A 13365-nucleotide genomic window follows, 5' to 3' on the forward strand; every position below is an offset into this window, starting at 1 on the left:
TTTGGGAACCATCCCAAAATCAGGATAAGTGGATTTTTAGGTAGTTCTAGTATTACCAGTTTTATCTGAGTTCAGATTTTGTGTTGTAAGGGTATATACTGGTATTTTATGGAATAAAATTAAGGTATTATATTTTGAGGGTTAGAGTGTTTTTGGGACTTTGCAGGCATGAGTTGAGGACCCCAGCACGTATTTTTTTCAGGAACTTAGGTATATTAAATTTAAGAAATTGTGAATAGGCAGGTTCAAAACATATAAATGTGGATAATTTTCTGGGGAAATTTAGTGATTCACTGAGAAATTTGTATAAATGTATTATTGCAGGATTTAGAGATTGGTATGCCGAGGGCATGAGGGTAGAGTTGGAGGTGAGCCTCCTAGTCAGTTAGGTAAGAGAAATATGCTATGCAAAGAATCTTAGAAATTTTATTTGTAATATATATATATATGTGTGTGTGTGTGTGTGTGTGTTTTGGGGTAAATTTTATGGAGTATAAATTATCTTCATTATCAGAAAACACAAATTTTAGTATAGGAGCTTCTATTTATTTAGTTGTGTGGCATGAGTTAATATTAGAACAATTTAGAATTTATAACAGTCTTTTAGAATATCATGATTAACATTATTTTTGCACAAGAACATGCTTTACCAAATCTTACAGAATAATGAATTACAATATATTTTTCGACAGATATTTTGCAAACAAATATTTCACAAGATAGATATTTTACAAGAAGATGTTTTACAATATTTGTAAAATACCATGATTTTCCAGAATTTCAAAAGCATAACACTCATATATTTCAATTTATTCAAATAGATATCTCAGTTTATCTAGTTAGATATTTTAGTATTTTAAGAACAGATTTTTGGTGTTATGGTTATTTTGGAATCTTGATGAAACAACAAAATAATTTTATATTAATGTAATATAGTAGTAGACCCTGATGGACCAGTTCAGTTTTCAGAGCACGGTACCGTAACTATTTCAGTTTAGATTGCAACCATATATCTTCGTTATTTTCTGTAGTCGATCGTGCCTTGGTTGTGGACAGACTTCTCATCAGTTAGGGTTGAGGTGGCCGATCTGACTATCGGAGTTCAGTTGACTTATCTTGGTCGGCCAACTAGGGTAAGTCCCACCTGCGGGCCGCACAACCTTGTCATGAGGGGTTAAATGATGAATTTTAGTTATCCATCTAGGGAAGTTTTCGCAGTTATTGTATATATACAGATTTACGGAAACCGTAGACATACCTATAAATATTAGAAGTGTTATGAATAGAATATTCAGAAAAACAGTTTATGTTAAGCAACATAGGTGTGAGTTATATTGTGTATTATTTATACGTGTTATCTCAGACTCAATTGTTTACCGTACTTTTAAATCAGATTTTGACAATTATGTAAATTCATCTGTCACACATTGGTAATAGCATATTTCCTCTTATTGAGAGTTGTCTCATCCCAGTAATTTATTATTTTTCAGGTGAACCAGATAGGCGAGCAGATCAGGCTCGCAGGTAGAGGAGACTGCAGTACTGCTTTGTCTGTAGGGTGAGTATTTTTAGAAAGATGTATTTCGAGTGGTCTCTAGGAGATCAATTAGAAGGTTTTTGGGAATGTTCATGTTATATGTATGTATTTTGGGAATACTGGATTCTGGTATTATATATATATATATGGATGTATGACTTTATGTTCTCTGCTGCATAGGTATGTTATTCTGTGAATAAGAATTTCCTCAGTGCCCACCTAGGGCATGAGATGTTATAGTAGTCATTATCAAGGGTATCAGAATATCTTATTCTATGGTTTGTGTACATGATTTTCGTGGTGGTTTCTATGTCTTTCTTAGGGTGACGATTTTAGGAAAGTCATAGTAAACTATTGTTGGGTCGTGTGTCTAGGTTGCAGGATTGAATTTTGAATTAAGATCAGGGAGGGTAGTTAATTGTGAAGATGAGATTTCAGTTAGATGAAATAAATCAGATTTGTATGGGAGATGTGGTCCTTAAATTATGTTCATTGTCTTTTCAGGATGGACCAAGGGAGTAGTGGTATGAATGTTGTGGGTGATGGAGCAGGACTTTCCAGTATGGGGGGTAGAGATTCTGATGCGGTATTGCGCAGCGTTACCCAACAGGTGATAGTTGAGATGGCCAGAAGCTCGGGGGAGCGTAGCTACACGATCGAGCAGTTTACGCGGATGAGACCTCCGTTATTTTTCTAAAGGAGCATACCCTATAGCGGCTGAGAACTGGATTTAGGATATTGACGCTATGATGATGGTCCTCTCGTGTACTGACAAGCAAAAGGTATTGTTTGCGACATTTAAGCTGACTAGGGAGGCAAAACATTGGTGGAGATCAGCAAGGTTGATTGAGGAACAGATGCCTGATCCAGTAGCCGTGACGTGGAGTCATTTTTGGGAGTTATTTTTCAACTAGTACTTCCTCACCACCGTTAGGAAAGCGAAGGCAGTAGAATTTTTACACCTGACTCAGGAACAGTTGACAGTACAATAATATGTATCTTTTGTCATAGAGTTGTCTTGGTTTGCCCCACACTTGGCACCGGACGAGGAGAAGAAGGCAAGGAAGTTTAAGGAAGGTCTGAGACAGAATTTGTTTAAGCAAGTTATCAGTTTTCAGGCTCAAACATTTGCGGAGGTTGTGGACAGAGCAGTAGTAATCGAAAGTGGCATGCAGAGAGGCACCGCATCTCAGAGTCAGAGGAAGAGGCCCACGACTTAGGGTTTTCAGGTAGGTTCCAGCCGGGGCCCATGGAGAGGAGACTGGTATGGAGGAGGTCAGAGATAGATAATGAGGCGTAGCGGTTTTCAAGGTGTGCAAACTTACCCTGTGTGTCAGACGTGTGGGAAGAAGCATCTGGGAGAGTGCCGAGCAAGGAAAGACATCTGTTACCGTTGTGGGAGACCCGGTCATATGGCATGAGCATGTCCAGGACAGCTGTTCCATGCACCAGCTCCTAGACCGTATTGAGATGGCTATCAGGCACCTCGTGGGGGCCAGCAGAGGAACACAACATCAGCGAGGGTGTATGCTTTGACACTGGGAGATGCTGAGATTGCTAGAGACTCTGTCACAGGTACACTTACTGTTTTACCATATAAAGTTATTGTTTTTTTTTTTATATAGGTTCCACCCATTCCTTTATATCGTCGGGGTATGTTAAAGTAGTTGGGGTGGAAGCACAGTTGTTAGATGTTGAGTTGTTTGTAGCCACGTTGACTGGATTTACTGTGAGATGTAGGAAGGTACTTAGGGATTTTCCAGTGGCCATTCAGGGGAAAGTGCTACCATATGATCTCTTAATATTAGATATGTAGGGGTTTGATGTAATATTGAGTATGGATTGACTGGTAGCTAATCAAGCGAGCATAGATTGCCATTAGAAAAAAGTAATTTTCAGACCCCCAAGTGAGCAAGAATATAGATTTAAAGGTTCACATGTGTGCGCCTTGCCACAATTGGTATCAGCTATTCTAGTGAGGAGGCTGTTTTAGGGTGGTTACTAGGGATATGTTGTTTACATAAAAGAGTTACCAAAGGAAGAATTGAAACAAACTGATATTTTAGTGGTTAGAGAATTTTCAGATGTCTTTCCAGAAGAATTACATGACTTACCACCAGATCGAGAGATTGAATTTTCTATGGATCTGCTATCAGGGTCGACACTAATATCTAAAGCACCGTACTAAATGACTCCAGCCGAATTGAAGGAATTGAAGGATCAATTTTAGGAATTTCTGGATAAAGAATTTATCAGGCCTAGTGTGTTGCCTTGGGGAGCACTAGTCCTATTCGTGAAAAAGAAAGACGGGACCATGAGAATGTGCATAGATTATAGAGAATAAACAAACTGACAATCAAGAACAAATATCCTCTACGTAGAATCGATGACTTATTTGACCAGCTATAGGAAACCCAAGTCTACTCCAAAATTGACCTTCAGTTAGGTTATCACCAAGTAAAAGTCAAGGTAGAGGACATATCAAAAACAACTTTCCGAACCAGATACGGGCACTGCGAGTTTTGGGTAATGCCATTCGGATTGACTAATGCACCGACATTATTTATGGATTTAATGAATCGGGTGTTTCATCAGTACCTGGACCAGTTTGTTGTGGTATTCATCGATGATATATTGGTTTGCTAAAAGAGTTATGAGGAGCATGATGATCAACTGAGGCTGTTGTTACAGGTGTTAAGAGAAAAGAAACTATATGCCAAATTTAAGAAATGTGAATTCTGGTGGAGGTAGGTTACTTTTCTCGGGCATGTGATTTCTGGAACGACATATCAGTTGACCCGAGTAAGATAGAGACAGTGGTGAGTTGGGCGAGGCTAAGAAATGGCCAGGAGGTTAGGAGTTTTCTGGGTTTGGCAGGCTACTACCAACATTTTGTAAATGGTTTTTCCAGATTGTTGGGTCTGTTAACATGACTCACGAGGAAAAATGTGAGGTTTGATTGGACCGATGATTACGAGCAGAACTTTCAGGAGTTAAAACTGCAGTTGGTAACTGCCATGGTGTTAGTTATTCCATCATGAGAGGATGAATTTGTTATATACGGTGATGCGTCCCAGAAGGGACTTGCGTGCGTGTTGATGTAGTACAACAGAGTTATTGCATACGCTTAGGTAGCTTAAAAAATATGAGAAAAACTATCCTGTACATGATTTGGAATTAGCTGTAGTGGTATATGCTCTGAAGATCTAGAGGCACTATCTTTATAGTGGGAAATGCGAGATTTTCACTGATATTAAAAACTTAAAGTATTTTTTCACCTAGAAATATTTGAATATGCGGTAGAGAAGATGGTTGGAGCTTATTAAGGATTATGATTGTATTACTAGCTACCATCCAAGGAAAGCAAATGTGGTGGTTGATACACTGAGCAGGAAAACAGTAGGAGCTTCGGTGTCAGCAATGGAGATTCAACGCCCTATTCAAATGGATCTAGAGAGACTTGGAGTAGAGATAATAAAGGGTGATCACCAGGCATTCATTGCCAACCTGGTGTTACAGCTTACATTGCAAGAATGGATTAAAGTTGCCCAGAGAACTGATCCAGAACTAGAAGAATTGATAGAGAATGTGCAAGATGGGCAGGAAGAAGAGTTCGGTATATCGTATGACGGAGCCCTACGGTTCGTACCAGATTATGTGTTCTTATAGATGCTCAGATTAGGAGAGTTATTTTGGAGGACGCTCACAGATCCCTATACACAGTGCATCTAGGTAGTACTAAAATATATTGGGATCTACGGGAATCCTTTTGGTGGAGCGGCATGAAGAAGGAGATTGCCGAATTCGTAAAGCAGTGCTTGACGTGCCAGCTAGATAAAGGTTGAGCATTAGAGACCCACGGGGCAGTTGCAGCCACTTTACATCCCTGAGAGGAAATGAGATCAAGTCTTTATGGATTTTTTACAGGGCTACCGCTAGCATGATAGGGACAAAACGCTATTTGGGTCTTCATCTCTATTAAAGTCAACTATTTTATAGATAGGCTAGCAGAGTTGTATATTTAAGAGATAGTTCGCTCCCATGGTGTGCCGGTATCCATAGTATGGGATCACAGTTAGCATTCAGCACAACCTTTCATCCTCAGACTGATGGGTAGATAAAGAGGACAATTCAGATACTTGAAGATATGCTGTGAGCTTGTGTGTTGGACTTTAGGGGTAGCTGGACCCAGTATATGCCACTGGTTGAGTTCACGTATAATAATAGCTATCAGACCAACGTTGGCATGACACCTTTCGAGGCGTTGTATGGTAGGAGGTGTCATTCTCTACTATACTGGGATGAAGTAGGTGAGAGGCGAGTTTTGGGATGGGAATTGGTATAGCAGGCGTACGAAAAAATCCGACTAATCAAAGAAAGAATCAGTACAGTTTAGAGTCGACAAAAAAGTTACGCAGATACTCGCCGATAGGAGTTAGAGTTTGATGTGGGAGATCGGGTATTCTTGAGGGTAGCTCTACTGAGAGGAGTTATAAGGTTTAGGAAGAAGGGTAAGCTAAGCCTTAGGTACAATGGCCTATTCGAGATACTTGAGAGAGTAGGGTCAGTTGCCTATAAGTTAGCTCTACCACTAGTTCTATCTAGAATACACGATGTATTTCATGTTTTCATGCTGAGGAAATACGTCCTAGACTCATCTCATGTGATATGTTATGCAGAGATAGAGCTTAGGGATTCATTGGCATATGAGGAAGCACCAATTCAGATCTTAGACAGGAAGGAACAAGAATTGCGTACTAAGAAAATTCAGTTAGTAAAAGTCCTGTGGAGGAATCATGACATAGAGGAAGTTTCGTGGGAGCTTGAGAAGGAAATCAGACAGAAATACCCACACCTATTTAATGGAGTACAGTATTAGTCAGTATTATTCAAATAAAGTTAATTTTGATTTATTTAGTACAAAGTGATGAATGTATAGTTGTATTTTAGATCATAGGATAGGAAATGTTTTGGTTTTAGGAGAGTTTTCTTTTATGGGTATATTTGTAATCTCCTAGAAGTGCTTATGTAACCACGGTATTTCTTCGCTATGAGTGAAGATAATTAATAAAATAAGTAGCCCATTTTCCTCAGTGGATGGTGTTCAATACAAATAACAAATTTTAAGAATGAAATTTTATAAGAAGGGGAGAATGTAGTAACTCGAATAATTATAGGAATTAAATGATTAAGAAAAGAGAGAGAAGATAAATTTTTAAGGGGGTTTCAGCAGTGTCTTGTCGATGAATGTAGAAAGCTCGTCGACGAGTGGCTTCTTGGTAACGTCGATGGGGACCTGTGTTTCGTCGGCGAAAAAATACAGAGAGGAGTGTTTCCAGGGCCTGAAATTCGTCGACGAGGGATAAGTGTTCGTTAACAAACCCCCTTCTTGGACTCGTCGATGAGGCCACGTGGACAGCACTTTATATATAGCCCCAAAATCGATTTTCAGTGAGAAATTCATTCCATCACTCTTCTTTCTCTCTCTAACTCGGTTTATCTCACTTCTCTCTACAAATTCAGCTTAGTCTCTCCCCAGTTCGACGATCAGAAACTACCACGAAGATCCTGGGGAGATTCTCTACAACCTAGTCGGAGCAGAAATTTGATTTGGGAAGTTTGGGAACCTTACCAAAAGGGTAAGTGGATTTTTTAGGTATTTCTAGTATTACCAGTTTTATCTGTGCTTAGATTTTGTGTTGTAAGGGTATATACTGGTGTTTTGTGGAATAAAATTAAGGTGTTATATTTTTAGGGTTAGGGTGTTTTTGGGACCCTGCAGACATGGGTTGAGGACCCTAGCAGGTATTTTTCCAGGAACCCAAGTATATTAAGTTTAAAAAATTGTGAAAAGGCACAAGTTCAGAAAATATGAGTGGATAATTTTCTGAGGAAATTCAGTGATTCACTGAGAAATTTGTATAAATGTATTACTGCAGGATTTAGAGATTGGTACGCCGAGAGCATGAGGGTAGAGTTGGAGGTGATCCTCCTAGTCAGTTAGGTAAGAAAAATATACTATACTAAGAATCTTAGAAATTTTAGGTCTCCCCCAGTCTGTTAGGAAAGGTTGTCCATTTGTAACATATATATATATATATATTCTATGTGTGTGTGTTGGGGAAATTTTATGGAGTATAAATTATCTTCATTATCAGAAAATACATATTTCAGTATAGGGACTTCTATTTATTTAGCCGTGTGGCATGACTTAATATTAGAACAATTTAGAATTTAAGACATTCTTTCAGAATATCATGATTTACATTATTTTTGCACAAGAACATGCTTTACCAAATCTTACAGAATTATGAATTACAATATGTTTTTTGACAGATATTTTGCAGACAAATATTTCACAAGACATATATTTTATAAACAGATATTTTATAGTATTTGTAAAATGCCATGATTTTTCGGAATCTCAAAACCATAACACTCAAATATTTCATTTTATTCATACAGATATCTCAATTTATTCAGTCAGATATTTCAGTATTTTCAGAACATATTTTCAGTGTTATGATTATTTTGAACTCTTGATGAAATAGGAAAATAATTATATATTAGTGTAATATAGTAGCAAACCCTGATGAACCAGTTCAGTTTTCAGAGCACGGTATCGCAACTATTTCAGTTCAGAGTGCAACCACATATCTCGTTAGGATGTGAATTTTCAATAGTCGATCATGCCTTGGTTGTGGACATGCTCCTTGTCAGTTAGGGTTGAGGCGGTCGATCTGACTATCAGAGTTAGTTGACTTATCCTGGTTGGCCAACTAGGGTAAGTCCCGCTTGTGGGCCGCACAACCCTGTCATGAGGGGTTAAATCATGACTTTCAGTTATCCATCTGGGGCAGTTTTCTCAGTTATTGTATATATACAAATTTATGGGAACCGTAGACATACCTATAAATATTAGAAGAATTATGAATAGAATATTCAGAAAAACAACTTATGTTAAGCAACATAGGTGTGAGTTATATTGTGTATTATTTATACGTGTTATCTCAGACTTAATTATTTACCGTACTTCTAAATCAGATTTTGACAATTATGTAAACTCATCTGCCACACACAGGTAATAGCATATTTCCTCTTACTGAGAGTTGTCTCATCCCAGTAATCTATTATTTTTTAGGTGAACCAAATATGCGAGCATATCAGGCTCACAGGTAGAGGGTACTGTAGTACTGCCCTGTTTGTGGGGTGAGTATTTTTAGAAAGATGTATTTCGAGTGGTCTCTAGGAGATCAATTAGAAGGTTTTTGGGGATGTTCACGTTATATGCTTGTATTTTGGGAATACTAGATTCCGGTATTATATATATATATATGGATGTATGAGTTTATGTTTTCCGCTGTATAGGTATGTTATTCTGTGAACAGAAATTTCCTCAGTGCCCAACTGGGGCCTGAGATGTTATAGCAGTCATTGTCAAGGGTATCAGAATATCTTATTATACAATATTAAAAAAATGGCATGAAAAATCAGGTCGTTACATTCAAGGTATTAATGTAATTGCAAGGCGCACTTGATGCCATCATGTGCCGTGCATTTGCTGCCACCCTTAAAGGAAATGCTAGGGCTTGGTATCGAACCCTTATGCCTGGATCGATAAGCTATTTCTCTGAGATGAAGCAGCAGTTCACTAGCCATTTCATTAGTAGTTGAAGGATCGCCAAGACCACATCCCATATGATGAGTCTGGTTCAAGGAGAACAGGAGACGTTGAAGAAGTTTATACATCGCTTCATCATAGCAACCCTAGAGATCCGCAACCTGGATCACAGGGTGGCACTGGCAGCCCTAACCATGACCCTCCAACCCGGGGCCTTCCTAAACTCGTTAGGGAAGAAGCCACTAGCCGACATAGGAGAGCTGATGGCTAGGGCACAAAAATACATCAACTTTGAGGAAGTGATGGATACGAGAACAGATTGGATCGAGTTGAAAAGAAAAAGGGCTAGAGAGGTCGGTGAATCTTCCAGAGCTGGGAAGAGGCAAGAGAATAGCAAGCCATAAAACAGCTATAGGGGGATGTGACATATCAATAAGTTTCAAACTTATACTCCCCTAAACGCACCTCGAACTAATGTACTAATGCATATGAGAGAGAAGGGGTATGTGTCATGGCCTGAACCTATGTGAACACCCTTGTATAAACGAAATATTTTGAAGTTCTATCAATTCCATAGGGATCATGGGCACGATACTGAAGAGTGCATTCACCTAAAAAACGAAATTGAGGCCTTGATAAAAAGAGGTTATCTGTCAAAGTTCATGAAGAAAGGAGATAATAGAGGGGAGTTTCGTGAACAGAAAATGTATGATGTAGATGAGAAGGAGGAACAGATAAGTGGAGAAATTGCCGTGATCTTTGGAGGACTTGCCAGTGGCGGGGATAGCGGAGGAGCTTGAAAAAGATACACCAAATAAGTGCTCTTAACAGAGAGAAAGGAGCCAAGCGGCAAACAAACATAAGCAAGAAGACACTATAATCTTTAGCAGTGAAGATGAAGAGGGAGTACAACAGCCTCATGACGATGCCCTAGTAGTGTGGCTACTTGTGGCTAACTACAAAGTAAGACTCGTGCTGATAGACAACTGGAGCTCGGCCAACATAATATTCTTAGTTGGTGCTTCAAGAAATGAAGATTGGCAAAGAACGATTAAAATCTGTCTTCACCCCTCTAGTCGGGTTTGAAGGAGACGTAGTGCATCCAGAGGGTATGATAACGCTCCCGGTGACAATGGGGTCAACCCCACAGCAAATCACCTTGATGACATATTTCCTAGTGGTTGATCGACCTTCGGTATACAACATCATACTAGATCGCCCGTCGCTCAATGCAGCCCGAGTGATAACATCCACCTATCACCTGAAGGTAAAGTTCCCTACCCCTAACGGGACTGGGATGATCAAAGGAGACCAGGAAACAACTCGGAATAGCTACGTAATGGCATTGAAGGGTAAGAATGAAGCACGAGAGACCTTGACTGTCGAAGACCTGGAGGTGAGAAGGGAATACCCACAAATCAGCACGCTTGATGAAGACCTTATGGGTATCCCCATAAATGGTAATCAATAAAGGTGTGTGCGGATTGAGAATCGCTTATCCGACTATTTAAAAACTGAGCTGAGCCGACTATTGAATGAGTTCGCAGATGTCTTTTCCTGGTCGGCTAATGACATGCCAGGGATTGACCTTGCAATCATGGAGCACAGGTTACAGGTAGATCCAAACCATGGGCTTGTGAAGCAAAAGAAGAGGAACTTTGCATTGTAGCAGATCAAGGTGATAGATGAAGAAGTGACGAAACTAGTACAGGACAAATTTGTTAGGGAAGTTAGCTATACAAAATGGCTTAGCAATGTAGTCTTGGTAGAAAAGCCAAATGGAAAGTGGCGGACTTGTATTGACTTCACGGATTTGAATAAGGCGTGCCTGAAAGACAACTTTCCACTTCCTCGCATTGACCAGCTGGTGGACTCGACATCTAGACATGAGCTCCCGAGTTTCATGGATGCGTATTCGAGATACAACCAAATCCCAATGTATCTAAGAGATGAGGAGAAAACGTCATTCATCACGGAAATGGGACTCTACTTTTACAAGGTGATGCCTTTTCGGTTGAAGAATGTGGGGGCAACATACCAGGGGCTGGTAAATAAGATATTTAAAAACCTACTCAAAAAAACAATGGAGGCATATATGGATGACATGTTGGTGAAAATCCTGAGAGCAGAGGAGCATTGCGAAGATCTAAAGTAGAAATTCGAGCTGTTGCGCAGGTATCAAATGAAATTAAACCCTTCCAAATGCGTGCTTGGTGTCTCTGTAGGGAAATTTCTGGGCTTCATGGTGACACACAAGGGAATAGAAGCAAACCCAGCCAAGATATGGGTGCTACTAGAAATGAAAGCCCCTCGAACAAAGAAGGAGATCCAGGTCTTAACAGGAATGATTGCCTCACTCAGCAGGTTCATCTCCTGCTCGAGGGATAAGAGCCTACCCTTCTTTAGGGTACTACAAAAGAAAGGAGGATTCGAATGGGGGGAGGAGCAAGATAAGGCCTTCGAACAACTCAAGCAATACTTTGGTTCCCCCTCACTACTAACCAAGGCGAAAGCAGGAGAGGACCTCCACCTATATGTGGCCTCAACTCCACATGCGGTAAGCTCGGTCTTAGTTAGAGAAGAAGGAAGGAAACATAAACCCATCTACTACATCAACAGAGTACTGAGCGGAGTCGAGACAAATTACACCACAGTGGAGAAGGCAGCCTTTGCAATTATCTGTGCAGCATGAAAGTTAAGACCATACTTTCAGGCGCACAAGATAAATATGTTGACCAACTTACCACTGAAATAGATTCTCCATCAGCCAGAGACCTCAGGGAGAATGATGAGATGGTCAGTTGAGCTAGGAGAATTCGACGTACATTACAAGCCAAAGCCTGCTAGCAAAGCTTGGGTGCTGGCCGACTTCATGGTGGAACAGTCCTATGAAACAACTGAAGAACCAAAGGTCTGGACACTACATGTGGATGGATCATCTAATGCAATCGGAGGAGGAGCAGGGCTAATCCTTACTGCGCTAGATGGTTTAGAAACACTGTATGCGCCGAGGTTGGAGTTCACGACAACTAATAATGATGCTGAATATGAAGCCCGATTGGCAAGTCTACGCCTGGTAGAGTCCCTCAGAGTGGCTCGGATTCATGTGTCGAGTGATTTACAATTGGTGGTGGAGCAAGTGAAGGGAGAATTTGAGGCTAAGGAACAGAAAATGAAGAAATACCTAGCAAAAGCGCAAAAGTACATCAAAACATTTGCTCAGTTTGATATAGAGCACGTACCACGATCGGAGAACGGAAAGGCTGATACACTAGCAAGATTGGCCTCAGCTACAAAGCTAGATTGGAAGAGCTCCGTTTACTTGGGAGGAGTTGGGAAGCCTTCCTACGAGGAGGTTAGTATGAACTTGGTGGTGGTTGAAGCTAACGAAGGGGAATGGAGAACCCCCCTAATACAATACCTTTTGGACGGGTCTTTATCGAACGATAAGAAGCAGTCTATGAAGATAAGAAGGAGGGCAACCCGGTACACACTCATAAACCAAGAGTTGTATAGGTCATCCCTGACATTGCCATACCTGTGTTGCTTAGGTGCTGAAGAAGGAGAATACGTGCTAAAGGAAATTCATGAAAGAATATGCGGAAATCACCTTGCCAGCAGGGCGTTAGCCCACAAGGCTTTGCGGCAAGGGTTCTACTTGCCCACCATGAAGAAAGATGCGCTTGAAATGGTTAAACGGTGCAACAGGTGCCAGAGGTGCGCCGGAATACCACGCATGCCGGCTAGTATTCTCTCCCCCTTGACGAGCCCTTGTCCCTTCGCTCAATGGGGACTAGATATTCTGGAACCATTGCCTTAAGCAACAGGGCAAAGGAAATTTTTGTTGGTGGATATTGACTACTTCACCAAGTGGGTAGAAGTAGAAGCCTTGACCCACATAATAGAGTGCAATATCACCAAATTCGTATGGATCTCGGTGGTTTGCAGGTTCAACATCCCCTGGGATATAGTCACAGACCACGGAAGACAGTTCAACAACGAGCGCTTCAAGAAATTTTGTGTCGACCCGGGCATAAAACTTCTATTCACATTTGTCGCACATCTGCAAAGCAACGGCCAGGTGGAGAACATGAACCGGACAATACTGCACGGTCTCAGAATGAGGATCGAAACCTCACAAGGCAGATGGGTGGAAGAGCTCCTGTCAATAATTTGGGCATACCACACAACCCAATGAGCAACCACA

The 13365-nt window shown here is 40.5% G+C and overlaps 1 protein-coding gene across 1 annotated transcript; it reads left to right on the plus strand.

The window, feature by feature from the left end:
- The first annotated feature begins 11943 nt into the window (after window positions 1–11943).
- Window positions 11944–12978, plus strand: LOC131166594 (uncharacterized). The gene has a single exon (XM_058125180.1). It carries the CDS (start codon window positions 11944–11946, stop codon window positions 12976–12978), a length of 1035 nt encoding a protein of 344 aa, XP_057981163.1.
- Window positions 12979–13365: the final 387 nt, after the last annotated feature.

Source organism: Malania oleifera, chromosome 10, assembly GCF_029873635.1.
Source record: "Malania oleifera isolate guangnan ecotype guangnan chromosome 10, ASM2987363v1, whole genome shotgun sequence".
NCBI classification, from domain to species: Eukaryota; Viridiplantae; Streptophyta; class Magnoliopsida; order Santalales; family Ximeniaceae; genus Malania; species Malania oleifera.

Bases quoted from the DNA above. Each gene is read 5' to 3' on its own strand.
- LOC131166594 (XM_058125180.1), top strand. From the start codon at position 11,944: ATGATGAGATGGTCAGTTGAGCTAGGAGAATTCGACGTACATTACAAG.